Below are 24415 nucleotides of genomic sequence, written 5' to 3' on the forward strand. Positions count from 1 at the left end.
CAGCAGGTGGGAGGTTGGAATGGGTAAAAGAACTTACTGTGCTTTGGTGTTGGTTTTCACTTTGTGTGTTACACACATTTCTTTGGGAAGGGAAAGGGGTGGTTTGGAAGAGGTGGTGGGGAAAGAGGTCCTCTGCATGAAAATCCTCTCATAGAAAACCCTTGTTTGTTTTCTGATCAGCATAATCTGTTGAGATCAGCTGCTAATAGGTACACGCTTTGTTAAGTGACAGGCAAGGCCCGTGGGGAGGCTTTCTGGGCACTGATTTAGCTGATGTGAAGGAAAGCAAGCAGAGTCAGGCAGTGGCAGTTACATGGGTGCTGTTGCATTAGGCTGGATGAAAAATAAAAGCAAGCTCTATGCTGGAGGTGTAGGTCTTGGAGGAGAGAGGAAGAAAGGGACAGAAGTGTGAATGGATTTTGTTGATCGATGTTAGCACACTCTATAGCTTATAACCAATATTAAAGCAACAGGAGAACTGCTCTCCTCTCTCTCACTCTGCTCCCTGCTGTCCTGCCAAGGTCTGGATGGATGTCTGGGCAGTAGGATAAATGGCTTGCTTTCCGAGTGATGGACTGGTAGGTGAGCATCTCAGAGCAGGATTATAATATGAGTTTCAGTGAGAGGAGGAGACAAACATTGGTACAAAAATCAGACAAGAAACAGGAGGGTTGAAAAATGAGTAAAACACTGCAGTACAACATTGGACCTTCAGGCTACTGCTGCTTCTGTGAATTCATTTTCATTATGTCTCGTTTCGTTTTCAGACAGGTTTTTTATGATGTAAAGGGAAAAGAAAAAATCCCAAAGTCTGTCAAGGTCTGTGTTTGCTTTGCCATCATAGCCTTGCCCACTAGTATTTATTGGTGCCTGAATCCTCCGGCTGTTGTTTTCCTAGGACAACATGGCCTTCTTGCTGAAGTGAAGTGAGTATCTGCGCTGTGTCCTAAAGTCTTCATTGCCATGCTCTTCACTTGAGCCTGAAACAATTTCTTGCATTCAGAGCCTTATTTTTTTCCAGAAGATAATCAAATATGCTTCCCGAAAGTGTGCATTCAAGCTCTGTCTTCCTTGTCAGTGCTGTGAATACTGTATGAGATGGAAACAAAGGACTTTTCCATTTCGAATTCTGAGGGAGACCAGCACAGAAATTAAGAAGGTAATGTTACTATTTGCCTCCAACACCTGCTCAGTATGGGAATATCTGTATCAGAGCCTTGCTGACTTACCCTGAATTCCTGCTTTCCTGCAGCAAGCAACGCTGGGAGCGCGCGGCCCAGCCTGTAGCTGTCCTCAATTGGGCATGGTAATGTTATGCTGATTTATGCTACCTCAAGACCTGTGCTGGAGTGCTAGCATCTTACCATAATGAATTTTCTTTCTTTTTAATAACCTTGCCATCTGCAGGTCTGCTCCATTTTTCTCCCCGTCCTCCCCTGTCCCACAGGCTGTTTGCTTCCCTTGCTTCTCACACAGCCTGCAGGCTTCCCATTTCAAGAAGACCTGATGGGACTTTGTCAGTGCCACTTCATTGATCAAAATAAATGCCAGTCTGGCATTGCTGAAAGTTTTGTTAAAAAAAAAGAATTTAAAATGCAGGGTTTTTTGTACACAGTAGCTGCGGATGCATCTCTTACATGTGCAGGAACTCAGGGCTAAGAGCTGGGTTGTACTATTTCCAAAAGAGTTTATTAATCAAGCATGCTTAGGGGCCTCCTTTTGACAAGTTGTGCTGTGCAAGAGACTCACACCTTCCACCCCTGCATTGTTTATTTATGCTCCCAAAGCATATACTGTAATCTCTGTGGTGCTGTCTGGCCCCACTGTCCAGGAAAAAGAGAAATGGCTGGGATCAAATCCAATATCCTCTTGGGGCAGGGCAGGATGCTAATAACAAGCTGGGCTGAAGCTCACTGCTGCCCAGCCTGGGCATGCTTACAGAGGCGGATCATCCAAGAGGATTTCCTCTGGCTGCCATTTCCTACCTTGTTTTAATTAGCTGAAGCACAAGGAGCAGCCAGCTGCTGCAGGAGTATTCTGCACTGGCAGGACTGAGGAGGAGGAAGAACCAAATGGAGCTTTCGACAGGTCACAGGTGTGCAGCATTGAAGCTGAGGGGAGACCTCATGGCGGCCTACACCTCCTCATGGCGGCCTACACCTCCTCATGGGGAACAGTGTGGCAGGCAGGATTTAATTTGTGTTAAACAAAAGGGTGACTTCAGTGTCTCTGCTTTATTGCTGTGTCTCATCTGCCAAGCTATATAAATAGCAGACTTATTTCTACAATATTTTTGGTGGATAGGAGCACTTAATTCTTTCCCGATGGACTTGGGGTAGAAACACTCTTGGAATGGCTTTCAATGTGATGACTGACAGTCCATCTGTGCCGTGGGTGGCAGGAGAAGCATCACCATCTGCGTGTGTGCAGTCTTTATGTAAGATAAGTCACCTCCTCCACAGCGTGTCCCCTCATGGGCCAGCAGCACAGAGCTCAGCATGGCTCTGCAAGTTGGTGCACAGGGCAAGAGCCTGGCCCTGCTTATTGCCTCTCAGATCATCCCTCTGGAACATGCTGAATACTGAATTATTGTTGGCACGTTCAAACAAATAAACCAAATAGCCTCCTGTTTTCTCCAAATAACTTGGCAACAATCATCACCTTTAAGTGTTGCTTAGTCCCGACAATTGAAAATGTGTCGCCTTTAAAATTTAATTGAGTTACCCTTTGTTATTTCCTTTGTTTTGCTTATTTGAACAGCTCAATTAAATTGTTGGCTTTTCCTTCTGGGCCAGCCATTTCTGTGTATGCATAATGCAGCACCTACAAGTGAACCCACTGCATTTACCACTGTCTGACCCAGAGGCTCCCTGTCATTTGCTCCTACCAAACCAGAGGTGATTCTGATTGCCAGCAACAGTAGTCACCTCCTACATCCCCCTGCCTGTGGGTAAAGGGTGGGCCAAGATAGACAACATGCAGGCTTCCACAGTCCCTCAAGGTGAACCAAGGTATTTGCTGGGGATTCCAGCAATGCCATCACCAGCAGCAGCAGCATTTTCCTGCCATAAACATTTCTGTTGGCATGACATTTCCAAGATCATCCACTTCCTACTGTTCCTTATATCCGCTGCTCCCATCTCCATCCCTTGCGGGTGCAACTCAGTCCAGGCATCTCTCACCATGTTTTGCTTCTCCCAGTGTAGCTCACCACCATATAGGCAAGATGTAGTCCTTGGGAAACCCCTCTTCAATGCCTTCAATGAAGTGTGCCTGGTTTCTGTGGGGTTCTCTTGCCACAAGAGTGAAGCAGTGCACCCACTCAGGAGCAGATAACCAGAGGAGGAGGCAGGACTGCCGTTTGCATCTGTATTTCACAAACAACTTCTTTCATCTGCTCCCTTCAGACAGAAAGATGCTTTCCTCTGTGCATGAATGGTTCAGAGTTTGGGATGTCTCTGCTGCAGCTCCAAGGGGATGCTCACTGCAGCTGCACATCCTGGCTGCTCCTGTGGGAAATGCTTTGTTTCTCTGGCAATTTTTCCTCCCTCCCTCTCTCCTGCAAAGGTTTGGTATGGAGATAATCGCCATTTTAATTGAAAATTAGAATGCAGGTGGCAGCTTTATTCTGAAAACTAGTTTGGAAGCAAATTTTTCAATAATTCCTTAGGGATAGGAGGTACTTTCTGATTAAATGGTGTTTCATGTTAGACCATTTTCCTTTAGTCAGGCCTGAGGGATGGCTGCAACTCCCACTGGATGTCCTCCAGTGGGGATATGAGAGCCCCCACCTGCACTGCAGAGGTGTTGTGGGAATCTCAGGGCAGACTTTGTCCCCAAAAGCATGCTGCAAAGCTTGAGCGTGAAAGCAAGCTCTGCCGAGGAACAGGTGGCTTCATCCTCTATGGTGTGTGTTCTCCTTATAGGTGCCATCACCTCCTGGAGGTAGTACCCATTTTAAGCATGCTCTGATTCAGAAAGTCAGGGTTTATAGTGGCCATGATTCTGCACTCTCACTGAGCACCCTGCCCTCAGGTAAGAGCTGAGGTGGGCCATGCCACAAACCACAGCACAGCCTTCAGATCCTCTTCCAAGGAGCACCCCTGGCTTGAACTGAGGGGCCCATAAATGCTTTCCTTGAATACAGCTGCTGACTGGGAAGAAGACCAAAGCAGAAAGCCATGCAATGCACATGGGCACAGCCAGACTTGCTGGGCCAGGTCCAGGCAGGGCTCTGCAGTGTGTGATACTCTCTGAGCATCGCTTCATTTAAAAAGGCTCTCGGCAGACGGGCAAAATGGAAACTGTCTGTGAAAGGGATCCATTTGTGACTTGACTCTGAAGCTCCCCGATTGGGATAATTAATTTTCCAATTCAGCTGAGGAAGGACCCCCATCTGCAATGCCAGGGCTTCAGAGGAAGGCACTGCTGCTTGGGCTCGCTGTGTTTTCCCATTCCTCAAGCTGTGTCTCAGCAGACCCTGAGGTGATGCTCAGGGGCTGGCAAAGGGCAGTGGCTCACACTAGGCTCTCCTCAGACACCCAGGCTGATCTCTGAGCTGGGGGCTGCTTCCTCCTCAGTTAACTCCAGGTGGCAGCTCTGGCTGATCCAATCCATACACTAAGCTATGCCTTGAAATCTGAATTCCCTGCATATTCCAGTGCAGGCACTTCTGTAAAGTCTGAAGAAGAAGAGCCGTGAAGAGCTAAAGTGCTTTTAAAAGAGGAATGCAGCACAAAACAGACAGCCAGCAGATTCTTTCTCCCTCTGGCTACTTGCATTTTAAAATGTATTTGTTGCAGGGAGGGGGGAAATTTCTACCTAAAACTGGAGCCAAGCTATTAATCCAGACTGGAGAGAGAACACTCAGCTGAGAAATATTTTCCCACTTGTCAAGCCACCTACAGCACATAGAAAGACTGTTTCCATACTCCTGACACGGGGCTGTAGCTGTGATTTGTGTCTCAGGAGACCAATGTTGGTTTTTTTTTTTCCTCTTTTTTTCTCAGCAGTGTTTCGTTTTGAAATTCTCTGCTCATGCAGCCAGAGGATGAAGAGAGAAATGAATGTGCTCATCAGCGGGGCTGGCGGTGAAGGATCTCATCAGGGATCTTTGAACAAAGCCAACCTTGGTTGTCACTCCCCAGTCTCCAATAAGATTTTGTGGGAATGACTCCACATCCTTTGGTCCGGGCTCTGTCCAGGCTCCCCCAGCCCATGGGTTCTGGGAGCAGAGCTGGGGAAAGAAAGGCTGGTGGGACGTAAACACCCACCTATGAGAACAGCTTTTAAAAGCTTGCTTTGCTGCACTTGGAGCTGCACACCAGGCACCTCACCCCCCTTTGTGGAGCCCTGGCCAGAGCCCAAAGCATCTCCCTCTCGACATCTTGTGAGGACCCCCATTTCCTCACCCTCCATGGGTGTGTCAAAGCAGGCACATCTCCCCTCAGTGGCACCTCAGGACCCATGGCACAGGGGTATCCAGCTCGTCATGAAGCAGAGCTGGAGCCCTGATCCCTGAGCCATCTCAGCAATGTAAATTTTGCAGAGTAACTCCTGTAGACCTGGTTAGCAGCAGCAACAGCAGACAGCCTTCTCCCCAGCATGATTAAAAACTGATTTACAAGGCGCGGTGGACAGATGGCATCTGTTTTTTTGCATCCTGTGGTCCCCACAGAATAAAGGAGACAACCTTCAAGGCTGCATCTCTGCAAAGACAGAGAAATGACTTCATTGCCCACATCCCTGCAGGTACTCACATCAACGCCCCTGCTCGCACCATCCATCAGCCCTGTGGCTGCCTGTCATCCTCACACGCATGCAAGGTAGCGAGATTGTTTTGGAGTGATTGACTCAAAGTTCAGTTTTCTTTGCCCTCTTTGACTCCTGGGCAGCGCCAGCACTCCTGTGGGGCTCTGGTGTGGTGTGTGTGGGGTTGGTGGAGGCAACAGGCCATGAAGGTCGAAGTGGGGCCAGTGGGGGCAGCAGGCTGTGCATGTGACTCCACATTGCCTGCCTCAGCCTCATTTTCCAGCCACGTGGAGGCTGGCAAGGGAAGCTGCTCTTCATGTTGGTGCTGGAGAGGCACAGTGAGATAATTACACGTGCAGGAATCAGCTGTCCCCATGGGATAGTCCCTGCTGAGCCTCCAGCTTTGGGCAGTAGCTCATCATCTGCAATTTTTGGCTGTTAAACCATTGGTTTTATGGAATCAATGATGCAGCTCAGCTGGAGGTAATGACTAATGTTTTTGCTTAAGACCAAAGAATTACATCTGTAGTCTCTCTCAGCTGCTATAAGCCCGGATCTCTGAAGTCTTAAAACCTGTTTGCTCAATGAAGATCCACATTTTATTAGATTTTGACATAGATAACACCAGAGCTGGAGAATCACAGTGAAAGTATTTCTTCAAGTTGCTTCCTAAGCTGTCTCGCTGCAGCAGCACTTTCCCTTTGCTCCCTTACCAGCACACATACTTAAATTGCACCTCAGCTTCTGATGTCAATACAAAAGTTTCTTTCTCCCCAAACTAAACCTTTCTTAGCTCACACTCGGATCCTTTTCCAGGCTCAGACTCCCCCATCAACTGGCACCAGACCTTCTAGTGCTTCAACCTCAGACAGCAGCCCTGCTACAAAATCAGCTGTCAGGCAGAAAAAGCAGGTTGAGGCTTCTGCTGAAGCAAGTCCTTACTGCTCTCCAGCCGAGTCTCTGCAGCTTCCAGGCAGTGAAAGTGCTCACTGCTCACCCTGTGTTTGCTCTGCAAATAAAACACTGTCTGGAGTTCATTGTTTGCGTGTGTGCTTTTGTTCAACCACAGCATGGAAACTGCTTTTTTTTGGCCTCAGGCTGGCTGGGAGATGGGAACTCCTCAATCAGGCCAACCGTGCTTCCTTCTTGTAGGGGAGAAAAATGAGTTTGTGAGTTTGGGAAGCTCGTTTCTCAGGCCCTGTGGTTAGATAGAGACAGAGTTGGTGATGATGCAGGTTGGAGATGGATGCTTGCACCAGCACCCTGAAAAGCTTCCCAGCTGTTTGTGGCAGCAATTCACTTGCCTATGGTAGCAAGATGTGCAGCTCCTTTCCCCATATGCAGTGGACATGCCTGCATGCTTGACATTGGCGAGGCCAACAAGGGTTGCTAAAGGTCCCGACTTTCCTGAAGAATGAATATCATTTATCTGGATGCAGAAGGAGCAGTGCTGTACCCCATCCTCACACCCCAGCAGGACCCCAACCATTTGAAAACCCCCACACAAAGTTTCCACACCCTTCTCCACAGCTGAGGACAACAAGGAGGAAGGAATGGGCAGAGCAGGGGGAAGAAGGGCTGTGCTCAAGTGTACAAACCTGCTTGAGATGAGCAGGGACCTGCTCTCAAGACACACACAGTGCACCATCGCTTCCCACCCATTGTCAAGGAAATGTAGGCTGATTTTCTTTATCCCCAATATACTTGCCACTTCCCTGCTCCCAGGATGTTTGCTCTGGGCAAGAAGCAGAGCTGGCAGACCCTGCTGAACTGAACAGAAACTATTTAAGAAGATTTGCTCCAATTATTGCAATCTCAGCCTCCTGGTATCCTGTCAGCACTTTCTAGAAACCCAAATCTGCTGCTTGGCTTAACAGATCCACTTTTTTAATGCATTTAATTCAGAGGAGCCAAGAACTTGTTTCAAGAGAGGTCAAAGCAATAAAAAATTCATTTGTTTATGTACATAATCAGCCCTGGGACTTACATGATACAGCCAGGATGGTCAATTAAAATACAACACCTGCATAAACACTCACAGCAAAGCCTGAACCCCTGTGTCCCACTGCACTAATCCTCTTGGATGTGGCAAAATAATAATAATAAAAATAAATAAATAAAAATCAAATGGAGCAAAATCTGCCCCAATAGCAGGACTAGGAGAGCTGTTGCCATGCCTGCAGTAGCAGGCAGCTCGGCCAGCAGCACACACATGGCTGGGGGAAGCACTGCAGGGCAGATGTCAGTGACAGACCACAGAACTGTCAAGCAAAAAGTGAGAGGGAGGCAAGAGCTCATGGATTTAGGGAAAGATCAGACTTCTCTTCCCTGCTTGTTGTCTGTGGTAGATATGCCACAGGTACTGCAAGTCCCCACGGTGCCTGGTGTTGCATGGATATCACAGATTACAAGAAATGGGAAGGACTAGCAATGCAAGTAGTGACTAGATGAAATGGGAGCTAATGTTAGTGTTGATGGGGTTGGCCTCATAGCCTGTGCACTGGAGGCTTCTACTAATCTCCATCATTTCCACAGTACAAAAAGGCAGATGGTATTTTTGGGGGGGTGATGAGGGAGAAAGGGAACCCAAAATAACCCCAGGGAATGAGTTCTGGGGAACTTTGCCTTCACACTGTTCAAGGTGTTTGACCCAGACAGAGCCATGAAGACATCCAATGGAAGACCCCAAGCAGGAGGCTTGAGGTATGGGCCAAAACAACCCTGTAAGGGCTGGTTGGACAGAAGAAAAACACCCATAGATATCTATGTGACATACAGCTTGTTCACACACATGCAGTCCAGCTCATAAAAGCCACAGTATAGGGGTTTCATCACTTCATAAGTAGTGCTTGTGCGCTTAAGGTATTCCTTAATCCACAGCTGCAAATTGGATGAAGGAGATGCTCCCAGTTTCTGGAAATACAAATGTGCACCCTTATAGGCTACTCCTTATCTGGAAGAACTGCTTCTGGTTCACATTTCCAGCTCCGAGCTCTTGTGGTGATTGCACAAGCCTTATCAGCCTCTTTTTGCAGTGGCAAAAGGGCAAGGCACCATAGAGAGACACACAAGAAGAAGCACAGTAGGTGTGGTAAGAAGGTCAGATTGAAGAGAACTCATCCTGTGGATCTGTTTTGGATAATATTTGGATAAAAAGTTGGTGGAGTCTCCATCCTTGTAAATATTCAAGGGATGTGTGGATGTGAAAGTAAGAAACATAGTTTAGCAATGGGATGCGGTAGGTCAGGCTGATGGTTGGACCTGGTGATCTTGAAGGTCTTTTCCAACCTAGATGGTTCTACGTTTGGATCCCTGCTGAGCCGATGCCACCTGCTGGAGACAAAACTTGGAGACTTGGAGATTTATGGCACCATTTAAACTGGACAAGTTCTTAGGCATCCTTATACCAAAGCCCCTCCTCTGCATCTTGCCGACCTGAGCACATGCCTGTGGGGTCCAGCTATGGGCCACTGCGGGGAAAGGACTGCTTCACAATTTCCTTTCCCTGGCTTGCCTCGTGTGACAGCTAATTATCATTCCAGAGGTAACTGCTGGAGGAGCCATATGGGATCCATGATCCTTCGGTGCTGTGGGATTTTTTTAGAAGAATCAAAAGACCAGCTATGTCCTAGATGTTATTATTGTTGTTACTGGTATTATTATCACTGCCGTAATAGCTTCCAAACCCTCCAAAGTAAGTTGTGGAGACTGTTATTGCTGCACAGGCACAAAGACGAGGTTATTTCCCTTAAAGCCTAAGAGGTTTTTAACTGGGAAGAAATAATATGTTCACAAGCTCTAGCAAGGGAGTTAAACAACTGGCTGCCCTAAAGTGGTGAAGAAGGGATTTCTCTGGGGAGCCACAATTGGGAGTAAAGCCCATCTTATCTCCCAGCAAGCCAAAGAGCTGCCTGCATTCAGACCCTGACAGAGCCATGCATCTGCTTTCAGAAAAGCCCCTTGGGAGAGTGCCTTGTGTCAGCCATTCAGACCCAAAAATGAGCTTTGAGTGCTGTGCCCACGAGCTTGGTTGAGGCAGCCCTGCTTGTGAGCAGACTCGGGGTTTTATGGGGATGTTTCACCTGAGCACCAGTCCTGGTAAAAGCCAAGTATTGCCTCACTGTTTTAGCCTTCTTTTTTTTTTTCCATGGGCTGTAAATCTGCTGTGTGCCAGTGAAGCCCTCGGGTTGTGCGTGCAGGCATACGTTGCTTATCTAATAAGCCGCTTCCTGGGCTCCAGTGATGCTGCTACTTATGTCATAAATTCCATGATCTTCCCTCTACTGATCATTAATCTGCTTCATTTCTCGACAATTTTATACTCTTTTGATAAACTGTTTGTCTAACCACTTGAAGGGAACAATGTCAGAATTTTTACCTTAGGCGTTCTCCCCACTAATGAAGAAAATCCATCACGAGGAGAGTTTATCTATTTCTTTGCTGGACGTAAATAAAATGTCGGGCTAATTTGCTTCCATTAATCTTAAAGCCGTTGCTACGATGATATTCTTATGTCAGAGAGGTGTTGTTTTTTTCCCCTTTTCCACATAAATATTTAAGCAAGTACCTAAAGCACAAATAAATTGCTTTCTGAGAGGCGGTTATTTTTGTATCTAGTGATTTAACAATAAATTTGCACAGGGCTGAGCTTCCAGGGCTTGCGGCTCCCTTCTGGTTGTGTGTGCCTTTACATGAGCAGGGATCTCACGGTTCTCTGCGGGTGCTCAGGATGCTCAACAAGATCTGCAAAGGTGGAAGGATTTGGAGCAGATATATGTATTTTGATTCAGGTGCATAAAGGCTCACAGATGACTTGGATTGCATGGGATGACAAACTCTCTTTTAGTGAAGTTTCTCATTTTAATGGCTATGACTAATGCTACACATCCAAACTAATGCCACGGCTACCATGGAGCTTACCATGGTGTGTTTTCTGGATTTCATTATGTTCCATTTCATTATGTTCATTATGCTCAAAGAAATTCAATGAAACTGTGAAGGGTCTGGAGCACAATGGAGCTGGGGTTGTTCAGTCTGGAGAAGAGGAAGCTCAGGGGAGACCTGATCACTCTACAACTGCCTGAAAGGAGGCTGTGGCAAGGTGGAGGTCAGCCTCTTCTCCCAGGCTCTCTAACAGCAATAGGTTGAGGGAGAATGGTCTTGAGTTGCACCAGGGGAGATTCAGGTGGATATTAGGAAGCATTTCTTCTCAGAGGGAGCGGTGCTGCAGTGGCACAGGCTGCCCAGGGAGGTGGTGCAGTCACCATCCCTGGAGGTGTTCAGGAACCGTGTGGATGTGGCACTGAGGGACGTGGTCAGTGGGCAATATTAGTAGTAGGTGATCTTGTCCTTTCCAACCTTAATGATTCCAGCCTTAGCGATTCTATGATTTCATGATGCATAGTCTCATTTATTATTATGGATATTTTGGTCCCAAGATGAGTCCTTTTGTTCTCCTCTATTCTTACAAGCTAAGATCACCTCCTCACAATGAGTTCTCATGGAATGGGATTCAGCAGGGTGTCCTGGCACAGGGGATATTGATGGCAGACAGGCTTTCCCTTGCTGGCACCAGGGCAGGAGCGCAGCAAAGTGCTGCTGGGGCTCGGGATGCTGAGGCGTAGGCAGTGCTGAGTGCCAGTGCTCTCTGAGAGCACTCACGCTCACTGATTAATGTCACTCCAGCCTCACTTCATCTTTTCTTAAGCAAGAGGAAAAGGTAATTGCCTACACTTATCAGCACGGCTACAAAAGTATCCCCTGGCAGGCTCTAAACCTGACACGCTGCTGAGATGGATGCAGCAGGATAGGTGTGAGCGCCTGCTTTCTGCCTCTGTGGCTGTGTAGATGGACAGCTTTTCTAGCTCAAGGGCAACTGGGCAGCAGCATGCACAGACACCCATGTTGGTCTCCTCTACTTCATTCTTCTTTCAGCTCTGACCATTGAGCACCAATTAAACCTCTGCTAGGCTGGTGGGCGATGCTGGAAGAGATGAGAAAGCCTCTGTTTTGTTGTCAGCATGCTCAGATGGCATTTTGCATTTGGTTGCTTTCTGTCAAAGTTGTCCTGGGTGTTTGGTACGATTTTTCTGCAAGCCTTAGAGAAAGCTTAATGCAGACGTCAGGCACGTGTCACCTTCACCATGGGGGAAGGTACAGCTCAGCTCTGGTGGCTTGGGTTTGATTATTAGGGTTCCCTCTGCTTTTCCTCACACCACTCCAGACTCTACTTTTGTTAGTTTGGGAACAATGAAAGCGTCGTCAACGAAAGACCTGTGCAAGCCTCTTTGCTGGGTTAATCCTTCCAAGCTCTCCAGTCTGTTCAGCAGGTCAAGCCTGCCCTTTTCAGAGATGCTGGGGAAGACAGGAGGTTGAAGACACCCAAAATCTCACAGGTGTTCTCTGAAAACATCTGTTGGTTGTTTCAGAAATTCTCCTCTTCCTCTTTCCTACACCCCACAACCCTTTGTCCTTTTCCAGGATGTCCTACCAACAGGGGTTAATTAAAAGATCCCTTTCGGAGGAGCAAGAACCCATGTGCAGTTTCACATTGCAGACATTGAGGGCATGAGGTCGACCCATCACTGCGGAGCTCAGTGCAGTGTGTCCCTCACCACAGTCAGGTTGTGCTCCTGGAGGTACCGCAGCAGGATTTGTCCACGCCTCTCCAGGACCTGCAGCAGAGGCCACAGCCCCGCAGCACCTCCCTGGCTCTCCCAGAGCTCCTGGTCCATGTTCAGAGACTTCAGCAGCCTGTGGGCCAGGCAGCCTGACCTCAGTATGGCCACAGCTTTCTCCGGGAAGCTGAAATGATGAAGGGAGATCTGCCATCAGTTACACTGACCTGGAAATTGTCAAAGCCTGCATGTGAGAAATGGTAGGAGGGAGATATTCCACCAGGTACTCATGCATTGCCCGTCTCACCTGTCTATGCCCTGCAGCAGCCTGAAGTTGAGCTTTGCCTCTGGTTGCTGTGGCCGGCCTGCATTGTCAATGAACACCAACTGGGATGGAGCGCTCCTCCGGACCTGTCAGCAGAGGTGGGAAGGAGAAGCTTGCCTACCATGAGGAGTCACCAGCCTAGTGCTTTAGGCTGGCTTTTTAATGCTCTGAGTAACCCTGAGAGCCTGTGGGACCTGCAGCTGCCGGCACCTCCCAGGCATCTTATATTTTGTCCAGAGCAGCCTCTGGGACACGGGGCAGGAGAAAGGGGTCACAGGGGCTGGGGACATACCAAGATGTGCACCAGGAACAACTCAGATGGGTTTCGACACTTTTCATGGAGCATCTCTTCCACACAGGGCTCGGAGGCGTCGGGCTCGAATCCACAGCAGTATCGGTCCAGGCGGTCATGAACCTGTGGGAGATATTTGGGATCCTCAGTGGGAGCAGATGCCCTGCATGGGCAGGTTCTAAATGTTTCCCACAAGGAACTTTTCTTCTTCAGATGGAAATAACATGTTTTTAAGGATCCTCAGTAGAAAAGCTGCTTACACCAGTGCATGGGAGGGACAGGGAAGCACTCAGAAGCTGAGACTTGCAAAATGCCTTGGGGCTGGAGAGGAGCCTGACAGAGGTGACAATGACAAGTTTTCCTGTTGGGGTTCAGACACCACATGCTGCACAGACCAAGTGGGCTGTGCTTGCAGCTGAAATGAAAGGAAGGGTTACACAAAGAGGAATGCAAAATAACCTCAATGAGACATGTCAGATAGGTGCCAGGGCTGTGAAGCAAGGCAAGCTCAGTTCAGCTGCAGCACAAAGGTTTTTGAGGCTGCTGGTGCTGAGCCAGGAGCCAGGGCTCAGGGTATGCAGAAGCTCCTGAAGCAGTTGCAGGGCTGTAGACAGTCAAGGGTGAGCAACTTGATGCCTGCTCAACTCACTCTGATAATTAGTTAAATTTAACAAGTTGTGCTTCGAGACAGGGCCCAGTAGGAAACACAGCTATGCATTGGAGTAGATGCCATAGGAAATTTCCATGTTTTCCATGACTATTACTTCCATAACCCTGCAAGAAACAGATTAGTCCCACACCAGAGCTCCTTAACAAATCCCTCTATTTCCTGACGTTTAATGAAGCACTCCAGTCAGCATTCCTCCACTGGGAGAGCTACCCGTTAAAGTGCTAAAGTGCCTTTTGACATGAAACACATTGAAATGAAAGAAAACATCACATTTCTTCCATACATTTCCTTTGTCCATATACTAAAAAGCTCAGCACACCAATTTCTCTCACCCACAGCCTTGTTTTCTTTCATAGCAGAATAATAGTCTGCACAGAAGGTGAAGACAGTCTGGGATGATTTATGCAGACATTAAATGCACTCATGTATCAGGGTGAAGCAAGCTCTGCACAGCCCTGGAGACACCACACAATAGACCATGATAGTTATGGTCTATCTATAGACAGTCAGGAGAAGTTTGGGGCCAGATTCCCAACAAACCAGCATGGTTCTGCAAAAGCCACCAGGGTGTGGAAATCCTGAGTCCAAGATGCCAAGAAGGGGAAGGAGACATTGCGGTAAGGATGCTGTGGTTATGGTGGTGGTGATGAGTCAATGCTTCCTGAGCACCCCTCTGAAGTTTGCCAGCATTCCCAGCAGCTGGAGGCAGGGATTCAAGCTGGAGCGCGCCTGAAGAAAGCCCAGGAGGAGAGAGATGGGAGCAGAATGCACAGAGCAGAGCAACTCTTGCATCACCAGAAAGAGAAGAGGGCCATGGGGAGCCATGTGCAAGACTCCCAGACTTGTAGAGCCCCAGAGACTCCTCTGGCCACCACTGCAGCCTTTGCATCAAGTCCTGAGTTTCTATATTGCCCCATTTTTCAGAGCAAAAAGATCTGAAACACAGAGGAAGAGCAGATAGGAAGAAGCCAAACTCTAAGACAATCTAGAAGACAATGAAGATCTCAGTGCTGCAAAGGAGGGTTCAAAGCTCACATCTTCCCACTCTCCAGTATGTACTGCAGGATGCTAGAGCCATTTCTGAAAGATGTAACTTCATTTCTACAGCATCCAGCTGGCTCCGTGCCTCTGTGTGTGATTTTTCCACACATGGGAGGATTCCATCGGAGCTATTAAGAAAAAAAATATATCTGTGGATTGCTCTTTGATTTATCATTTCACCATTTCAGCCCTCTGAGGGAAAGTCTCCTTAAAACTGGATGGCTTTTGCTTCTGGATACTCAGCTTTTCCATTGTGCTCAATAGGGTTTGGGCCTGGGGGAGGGAAAAGAGTTGGTTAATCTTCCCATTTGTTTGGCTGTTTCATCGAAAATATTTCCAAGCCCAGCCACGACTGCTCCTCCTCTGCCAGCCGTAGTCTGATGTTATAAAGATTAATGGTCAGTGTGCCAATAATAATCATCACAAAATTATAATGAGAGCACACGTCATCTTTTTTTTTTTTTTGTCTTTTCACTCCCTTTTTTGTTTTTGTTGTTATTGAAATGTATGTACCTGTCTTGAGCCACTGCAGCACCCACGTGATGCAGAGCAAGGGAAGCCACACTGGGATGAAGCTGTACCACAGGAGAGCAGACATTCACATCCTCTATAAAGCCAGCAATTATGAAACCCAAGCCTCCAGAAAATGAACATTTTAATAAGCATGAAAGATATACATTTTTTGTGTGTTTAAAGACAGCCTACTCTGAAAAGAAAAAATAGACTTGTGCTTTCTTGTGCTACACTGTGATGGGGAGATGAAGGAAAGCTGCCTGGTGGCAGGGATTGTCTTTTTGTTGTCAAAGGGACTTTGCTTGGGTTTGAAGCCTGGAGGATTCAAGACGTTAAAATCCCCAGAGCTGAGCAGAAAAAAAAATCCCCTTTGGTTTGAATTTTGCCTGACAAACCCAACCATCCAGAGCCAAACTCAGCACTGAGTGTCTTCTCCACAGGTTCCCACGATCCTTGAAAGGCCTTGTTTGCTTCAGGGCTGAGTGTGCTGGCTTAAAGGCAGAGGCCAGCCCCAGTGTAGGTTTTAGGGATGTATTTATTATTTACCATCCTGCTGGTTACTGAAGCTCACTACAAACTATCCCAAGTCACATGTGAGGACTAGATAGGTCCCTTCCAACTCTAAGGGCTCTATGATTCTATGATCTTCGGTATGTCCCAGAAAGTGCCAAGTGATACCTCAGCAGTGATTTTTTGATTCATGTTTTGGCACTCCCTCCCAGTAAAACACAACTCCTAGTAGAGAGAAAGATGTGATGGGCAGAGAGGTATGGCCAGGTGCAGGAGGACCTGGTGTCCCATGCAATGTTAATGGCAGCCTCCCTTGCCCATGCCCTACCTGCAGGAGGAAGTCGAAGAGTGCCAAGCGGCCCCACTCACCACGCTGGATGCTTGCACAGGCTGTGTCTCCTACCACTGGGGCCACACTGCGGGACCGCAGCATCTCCTGGTACTGCAGCCACCCCAGGGCACAGGAGTTCTGGTCATTGTTGCTGTCCTCCAGGTGCTGGACATCGGGTGCCCACCAAATGAGGGGCCGGGGGACACCATTGGTGTAGCTGTAGGGTAGGATGGGGCTGGAGAAGCGGCGGGCCACTGCGGGCAGGCTCCTGTTCAGCCCCAAGACCCTGTCCAGGTGGAAGGCCACCACCTCATATAGGTCTGTGGAGCGTTTGATGAGCCCACAACGCCCATCCCCACAGTCCTCCCCTGGACTGGCAGGCTGTGTGTCACCATCAGCATGCAGGTGGATGCGCAGGACCTGCCCATGGGCTGGCACACGGCTTTTGGAGACTACTTGGCCGTGGGCTAGCAGCTTCATCTTCTGGATGTCATCCTCTGAGAGCCATGGTGGAACAGTCTTACCAAAACACAGCCTGTCCGCCTGAGGGGAGCCACCCCATGTGCATGGCTGATCCTCACAAGGAGAAGGTGTTAGGGCACCCTGCTCCCTCAGCCGCCGTCTTTTTCCCCTATGCCTTTTTGTCCCCTGGTTGGGGGGCTTGTCCCCACATGGGGTGATGGCCACATCTCGCCGGGGCCGGGGTGCCAGCAGAAGTGATGCAGGTGCTGGAGGTGCTGGTGCCACATGGGGCGAAGGGGCCAGGCCATAGTCCCCATTCCGTGGTGAGGGGAGGTAGGAGAGTGCCAGCAGGGCCAGGGCCAGCAAGGCTACCAGAGCCACTAGGGAAGGCTGCTTCAGCCCCATCCTTCTCCATGGTCGTTGGGTCTGTGGATCAGAAGGAAGAAAGTCGTCAGGCATTTCTGCATTGCTAAACCGCTGTGTCTGCTTTGCCCTAACCCCATTGCAGGTATCACAGCACTGGCACTGCTGAAGGGCCACCTTGCTGGCTGTGAACAGTGTTGGTACTAAGCTCTCATCTTTTCCTTGCTGGTGGCCAGCCTGCTTTGGCCAGTCACTGTTTTCCAGCCCAGCACCACCCATCTGCTTTACAGGGGCATTTCCCAGCAATTCAGCAGCGAGGCTTGAGACAATAAGTAGGGAACAAGGCCTTGTTCCTCTTCGCTTTGCAGTTATTTATTTTGGAAGCACAAGAATATCTACAGCAGAACATGGTGGGACAGTATACTGCCAAGGAAGGGATAAGGAACTGTTTGTATGAGTAAAAGCTTGAAAAAACAAAAGATGAAATGTTGTAGGAGAGGGAGCCAGCAACCAGAGTGTCTTCCAGAAGGCAGCACACAAGAACCACAGAATGGTTTGGGTTGGAAGGGACCTTAAAGACCACAAAGTTCCACCCCTCTGCCATGAGCAGAGACAGTTCCCACTAGACTGGGACCCAAAGTCCCATCCAGCCTGGTCTTACACACCTCGAGGGATGGAGCATCCATAGCTGCTCTGGGCAGGAATACTTTCCTGGCACTCAGCTTACACTGGCCACCTCCCATACATCTCCAGATCCATGTTAGAAACATATGGCAAAAATAAAGAGGAGTTTCTCAGAAACCTCACACCCATCTGAGTATTTTTCAGAGCCTTTCCCCAAACAACCCCAATAACAACAGCTCTTCTTTCTACATCCCTAAAATCAGAGCTTAAGTAAGTGCTGCCGTCAGTGTTCATGAATGCACTTGGGAACTCTTACGTTAATGGTGCAGAAAGCACTTGTGCGTGCACAGCCACTGAGACCGCCTTTAATTAGGTAAATTCACACCCCTGAGGGTGCACACAGAAGCCATTAGAAAATGCAATGGGAAAAAGCCTATTTATTCCAGTGAGGGAAAGCAGCACTGGTCACAGAGATCCAAACGGATGGTAACGATTATCCTTTTCTTATAATGTCAAGTTGGCTTGCAGAGTGAGACACTGAAATACCCAAACTGCCTGAAACTGCTTTGTCCTCACCCTGGGCAGGTTTACTCTGGGCACTGCAAGCTAAAGCCAAGCCTGAAATCCTTTGGTGCAAACCTGGGCCACTACTGCCCTTTTTATACTCAACTTGTGGAGCCCCATTTTCCCTGCCACATCAACAGTAATAAGGGGAAAAAGTGTAAAAAGTGTTATTTCTGGCAGTCGATGTTGCAAATTTAATAATAACTTAGATGATGCAGCATTGCAGAAATGGTGCTATATTTACAAGCCACGGGTAAATCCTTTTCTAAAGAGAACTTCTCCAAGCTCGTGCTGTTAAAAATGCTGCACTTGAAGCTATGGCTTCAATTCAGCCTGAAATGAAAACCATACATACTGCTCCACTTTGCCAGCTTGACAAACTGACAGTACAGCACGTCTTCTCTAGAAATTAGATACATTTCCCAGCAGGCGAGCTAACTAAAAGCCCATAAAAAGGCTTCAGAGAGGTGCTGCTCATTCCAGGACACCAAGGAGCAAACAGTGTGTATGCTCACGCATCACATAGATATACAGCACAACCTGGGCTCCTGAAGGCACAGGCTGCCCTTCAGCAGGGATAAAAAACTTTCTGAGAGTGGGTCAGAGGATTTTATCCTTGATGCTTTGTTCCCAGGGCGCCTGAACCTTGGCGGAATTAGCAGCGGAGAAGCCTGTTTTCAATTGCTTTCCAAAGTGCATCAAATTGGCTTTGTTGAGCTTGGAAGAAAAGAAAAACAAACCCAAAACTTCATTATCCAGGAATGTAAGAAACAGCCTTAAAACCACAAAAGATGCCATAGAAATACATGGCCTTTAAATGTGAGATTCACTGCCACTCTCTTCTGGAGCCTGCCAAATAAACCACAGAACCGTGTGGACAGCAGGCGACGTGGCCCGCCATGACCAGTTTAACAAAGACCACTTGAACAGCCACCAGAAATCCTCTTTCACAGCCCACCCTTACAAGAGAGTCTGCAAAGCTTTGCAGCCATCACAGCTGCCCAAGAACGTGGGGCTGACAGGGGCACATCCATATGATTCACCACATGGCATCTCCTCCAGGAGCAGAACAGTCCCATCCTTTTGGTTATGGTTGGAAAATGGTTGGACCAAATCTTGTTCTCACCAGAGCACAAGCTGAAGGAAACCCCCAGCAGAGCCCACGATTCAATTGCTAAGTGCCTTCCTATATCATTCTGCCTGGGGAAGATATATGGCTTGCCAAGTGGGGCTTTACTAAGACAGCTCTTGAATTACAGCCACGAGCCCCAAGGCAGCCCCAGCCCCCTTCAGACTCCACCAGATGTACAAAAGGGGCCATAACAATCCAGGGGGAGAGGGATGCTGAATCTGCTGCCACGTGTTGCTGGGTCCGTCCTGCCAAATCTTCCCAGCTGGCGTGTGGGAATATTCAGCTCTATGACTGATGGAAAGGGCACTTTCCATCTTGATGCTACCTATGGTGCAACTCCTATTCTCACCAGTTTAATCCCAGGAGTTAGCACATAGCACCACCAGAGCCAACAGTCTCCGGGATGCTGCATTTACAGTGTTTGAAGCTTGAGCCCCACAGTCCTGCTGCTGCCTGCTGGTTTTCCTTTCCTCCTCTCCCTGCTGTACCCCAGATGCACACAGGATGGCTTCCCCATGTGTACGAGGGGGCCCCTTCCCCAGCAGAACAGATGTGGTTTGCCTTTGTGCAACATCTGCACTGCGTGTGCCCGCACATCTCAAACAGTGCTGCCTTTGTGCAGTGGGAGCCACACAGAGGATGCTCTGGAGGAGAGCAGCAGCCTGCAGCCCGCATGCTGGGGTTGTCCACTTCTGATCCTGCACACACGCTGCCTCTGCATGCTGGTTTCCTTCCTTTATTCCTTACATTCTGCAGGAACCAGAAGCCCTGCTCTTCATGACTTGTATCCAGCTGCAGCATGGAACCCAGCTGCATTGCTGCTTTCTGCAATACGTTCAATGCCAGGACAGCAACAGCAGCAAGGAGCCACAATTCCCTGTCCTCACAATGTCCCTTACCCCAGAGCTTCTCCCTGTGCATTCCAGAGCTGCTCACCAGCTTTGGATCCTCATCTCCAGTGGGGTTGAGCTGGTTCAGCTTCTTTCTGCATTACAGCAGTGAAGAGCAAAAGTGCTGGAAAGCGACATCTTTCTACAGAGTGTTCTGAGCTACATGGGCTACAGTGAGGAATACACTAACATGAAATCAAATTCTGCTCCCTTCTTGCTCTTGGTGAGTTTACCAATCACGTTGATCAGGGCCTGAAGAACTGCCAAATCTCTCTTTCACATTTCTGGGACCCGATCCAGTTCTGTTTCTTTTACTGGGGGTTATATTTTCCCTGTGGCTGGGCTTGGGGTGAATTTCAACCCTCTTTTGATTTTCAGCCTTTGTAGACTGGCTGCAGAGCACTCTGAGCGCGTTTCGGTGCAGGCAGTGTGAGCGGGCTGGCTCCATCTCCCCTCTCTTGCTCCAAGGGATTTTTTTCTTGCTGGAGAGCAAAGGAGTGCATTCGTGGGATTCCACAGCTGCAGCCAGGAGTGGGGGGACAGCGGGGCCATTCAGCCCCGGGCTAGATTGAAAACAGAATTGTTCAGACATGCCCATCCTCAAATACAGGAAAGTCATAACTTCATTCAGTTTAAACCATTCCTTAAGTTCCTATGCAGAAAATTAATGGGAAAGGAGCCTGCTCCCTGCGTGGCTTTGCTTCTGCCTCTTGCTTTCCCTTCTCCCAGCAGACCTCACCAGGTGAATAGGCACTGTCCTAGGGCACAGTGAGCAGCCACAGGGCACTGAGCCTGTGAAGCAGGAGGGGTGATTGTGGCATCTGGCAGCTCTGCAAAAGCAGGGATAAAGTGCAGTCAGCCCCTCTTGGCTATAGTGCCTCATGCTGGGAGAACAATGGAGCTGTTAGAAATTCCTTGCTGGTAGATTTTGAAGCCAGAAGCTGGGAGAAGTCAGAAATCATCTGAGTGTCTCGCTTAGGGTTTATCTACAGATGAAGCAACAGGATGAGCAGCTCAGGAACAGCTGGAAATCAATCCCCTTCACTCTCACTAACCTGTCTTTGAGTGTCTAGATCAAATGCCAATTAAAAGCAAAATCAATCAATACAGGAACTGACCAAGAAAAAACAATGGCATCATCAGACCTGTTCTTGCAAAGGAAGAATGGAAACCCAGATGGAAAGTGAATGCCCTGCTCCAGCAGGGAGACCACAGCAGCACCTGGCACGCACTGCAGGCACTGTGAAGGGCTGCACAGTACGGGCTGGGAGGGAGGAGGGCAGCGCTGCAAGGGGAGCCTGGCATGGGGAGAGCTGCCCCACTTCTTCCTTTGTATGGAGGAGCCACTTCTGATCCCCAGATGTGTGACACCCTCCCCACCTTTTGCTGAAGACTGTTAATTGGGAAACTGAGACCAGCGTGTGTAAGTGGTGGGATGGACACTGCCAAGTGCCACATCTCCCTGCACACACACACACACACACTCACACTCACAACACACACATGTACCAGCACTGCTGTCCTGACAGATGCATCAGCTCCCATAGCCATGCAGCTCAGGTGACATAGGTGACACTGCCACAGAGATTCACTGCTTCCAAACAATTAAATACTCTTTCTTCCGTAAGACCACCAGGCAAAATGCATCATCCCGCCTGACAGCAGCACCTCAGCCCAAGGAACTGTGTCTGTGGATATCCGCACAACTTGCTGTGTGCATTCCCTGTACTGTCAACAAGGACAGACCCATATTGGAGCCCTACCTACATGTCCCAGCCCTGGGAGAGTTCCCTTCAGACTCATCTCCCCAAGGATGGGAACAGCTGGGGGACATCCTCATATCACATCCCAAGGGGCTGGTGCCTCTGAGAAGGCTCCGCACCTCCTCCCACCCCCCAGCTCAGCAAGAAGACCCCCATACCATACCATGGCTGGCAGTATCTGTCGGCACGCTGCTCCTCGTGGGCTTCCCTGCACGCGGTCACTGTTGGGCTGGCACTGCTCCCCAGCAGCCGTTCCGTGCAGAACCAGGATGTTAAATACATTATTTATACATAAAATATCTGGGTGGCTGATCCACATCCCCTGTCCCCCAGGCACCAGGCCAGGCACTGCCGCCCTGTGCCCCTCAGGCTGGCGGCAGTCCCTGTGCAGAGGACGCCTGGCCAAGTCCAGCCGCCAGTTTTCCAACTCAGCAGCAGCCCGGACCCACCTCCCGGTGGGGGGAGCAGAGAGGCTGGGAAGGGGGGAGCAGGCATTTGAAGAGTCTCTTTTTCACAATAAAAGCCCTTCTTGCTGCTTTTTTCCCTTCTTTTCCTTTTAAAAACAGAGGTCTGATTTGATCTAGGTTGAGGGTGAAATGACATGAACTGCTTCTGAGCCCCTGAGCTGGGACAAGAAGGGGAGCGGTGGAGCCCAGGGACCCCACCGGTCCCACAGCACTGCACCTGGCAATTTGAGCCCCGTGTCAGTGTGTATGTGCCCAAAAATACCTTTCCAAGGTTCCTAGCAGTGTCTGCTGCCATTTGATAGCAGCACAGCACAGAGCCGCACTGACAGCTGGAGCTGGGAGAGGATTTCTGAACAACTTGAAAGGAGTTCATGTGTTAAAAGCCATTTTTGGTGCTCTGGCCATTGAGATTGATTGGCATCATTTGTATTATGATCTATAATCTATGATCAGTCACAGAATCACAGAGTATCTCAAGTTGGAAGGGACCCACAGGATGACTGAGCCCATAAGACTTGTGCTCCAGACCCCTCACAGCTCCATTGCCCTTCTCTGGACACACTCCAGGACCTCACTTTCCTTCTTGCAGTGAGGGGCCCAAAACTGAACACAGCACTTGAAGTGCAGCCTCACCAGTGCTGAGCACAGAGGGATGATCACCTCCCTGCTCCTGTTGGCTGTATTTCTGACACAAGCCAGGATGCTGTTGGCCTTCTTGGCCACCTGGGCACACTGCTGGCTCATGTGCAGCCAGCTGTCCACCAGCACTGCCAGATTCTTTTCCACTGTGCAGCTTTCCAGCCAAGTTTCCTCTCAAAGAGCAAAACCTGGCTCTGAAATGACGCAGAAAGTGGCCCACAGGAGGCTCCCTCTGAACATGAGACAGCACTTCTATTGCTGTGCAAACAACAGAGAACTGGCATAGGCTCAGAGAGGCTGTGTAGGATCTCCTCTATGGACATCTTCTCCTCTTCTGTCTCAGGAGCTGGGGTAGAAGCTCCTGGTACCAGCACGGGTACAGGCCTCAGAAGGGATAGCAAGGTCCAGAAAGATCTTCTGCCTCTGAGAAGGTGAACAGATAAAGGTAAAGGTTATCTTTTCCCCATTTGGAAAAAAACGTGAGGCTCTAATGGGTTTGAGGAGCCGTGAATACAACTTTCCACATACACCAAGATAATTATAAGCTTCAATGGATTTCAGAGACCCAATCGCTACCCATATAAATCACTGCCTATTGCCCACTGATTACAAATGAGCTGCTAAGAAAGCCTTTGGATTTCTTTTTTCTCCCTGTTATCTCTTATATCTGCTGGCAGTGGGCCTTAATGCTACTAAGGAGAAGGCTATAGAGGGTACCCTAAAACTGCAGCCAGCCCTCCTAGCTACTGCAAAAGGACAGCAAGGAACAAGCAGGTGGCTACCAGGGGTGCTGGGCTTGGGGTCTGCAGAGCCGGAGATGCTGAGAAACTGACAGGCTGCTAAACCAGATCTTCATCTGGCTTCTGAGCACGATGTTCCCCCATCCCTGGCCACTGTCCCTAAAGGGGACACAACCCAGCTCTCTAATGCAGGGAAAACAAAGGCAATGGGAGATTTCTGCATATCTGTGAGGTAAGGGAAGACAACCTGCTCTCTCAGGATGTCTGCATTGCTCTCATGGCAGTGATCCCACTCAGGTCACCAACAGCACTCTGAATTCCCATAACAAGGCCCCAACCAGAGCATCAGGGTGCATGAATGCTGTCAGGTGCTTCTGTTATACCTTTTCTGACTCAAGATAAAAATCAGAGGGCCTCATCCTGAAGCAGGAGAATGTCTTTATAAACAGCATTCACGGCGTCAGAAAGCACAATAGCATCTGCAGAGAAACCAGACAATCCCTAGGTGTGATGGCTCCGTGCCTCCCACAAGCACCTACGGCATCAGGCTGCTGCCATCACTCAGACGCACACAGAATGAGGCACAAAGTATTGTTAAGACTTCCAGAGTCTGTGGGTTAATTAGAAAAATATACTTTCTCAGCCTGTGACTATTTAAATCTGGAGATTCGGATTTCTCTTTGTTATTTACTCTTACTATTATTATCTCCAATATTAACCC

General features: G+C 48.9%; 1 protein-coding gene across 1 annotated transcript; it reads right to left on the reverse strand.

Moving 5' to 3' along the window:
• Positions 1–7684: 7684 nt before the first annotated feature.
• GASK1A (golgi associated kinase 1A) lies at positions 7685–22807 on the reverse strand. Its single transcript, XM_015854009.2, has 5 exons — positions 22012–22807; positions 16048–16938; positions 12986–13108; positions 12676–12779; positions 7685–12555 (listed from the first exon to the last, which is right to left on the reverse strand). Exons 1-5 carry the CDS (start codon positions 22165–22167, stop codon positions 12345–12347), a joined length of 1485 nt encoding a protein of 494 aa, XP_015709495.1. The 5' UTR covers positions 22168–22807; the 3' UTR covers positions 7685–12344.
• Positions 22808–24415: the final 1608 nt, after the last annotated feature.

The sequence above is a fragment of the Coturnix japonica genome, chromosome 2, assembly GCF_001577835.2.
Source record: "Coturnix japonica isolate 7356 chromosome 2, Coturnix japonica 2.1, whole genome shotgun sequence".
NCBI classification, from domain to species: Eukaryota; Metazoa; Chordata; class Aves; order Galliformes; family Phasianidae; genus Coturnix; species Coturnix japonica.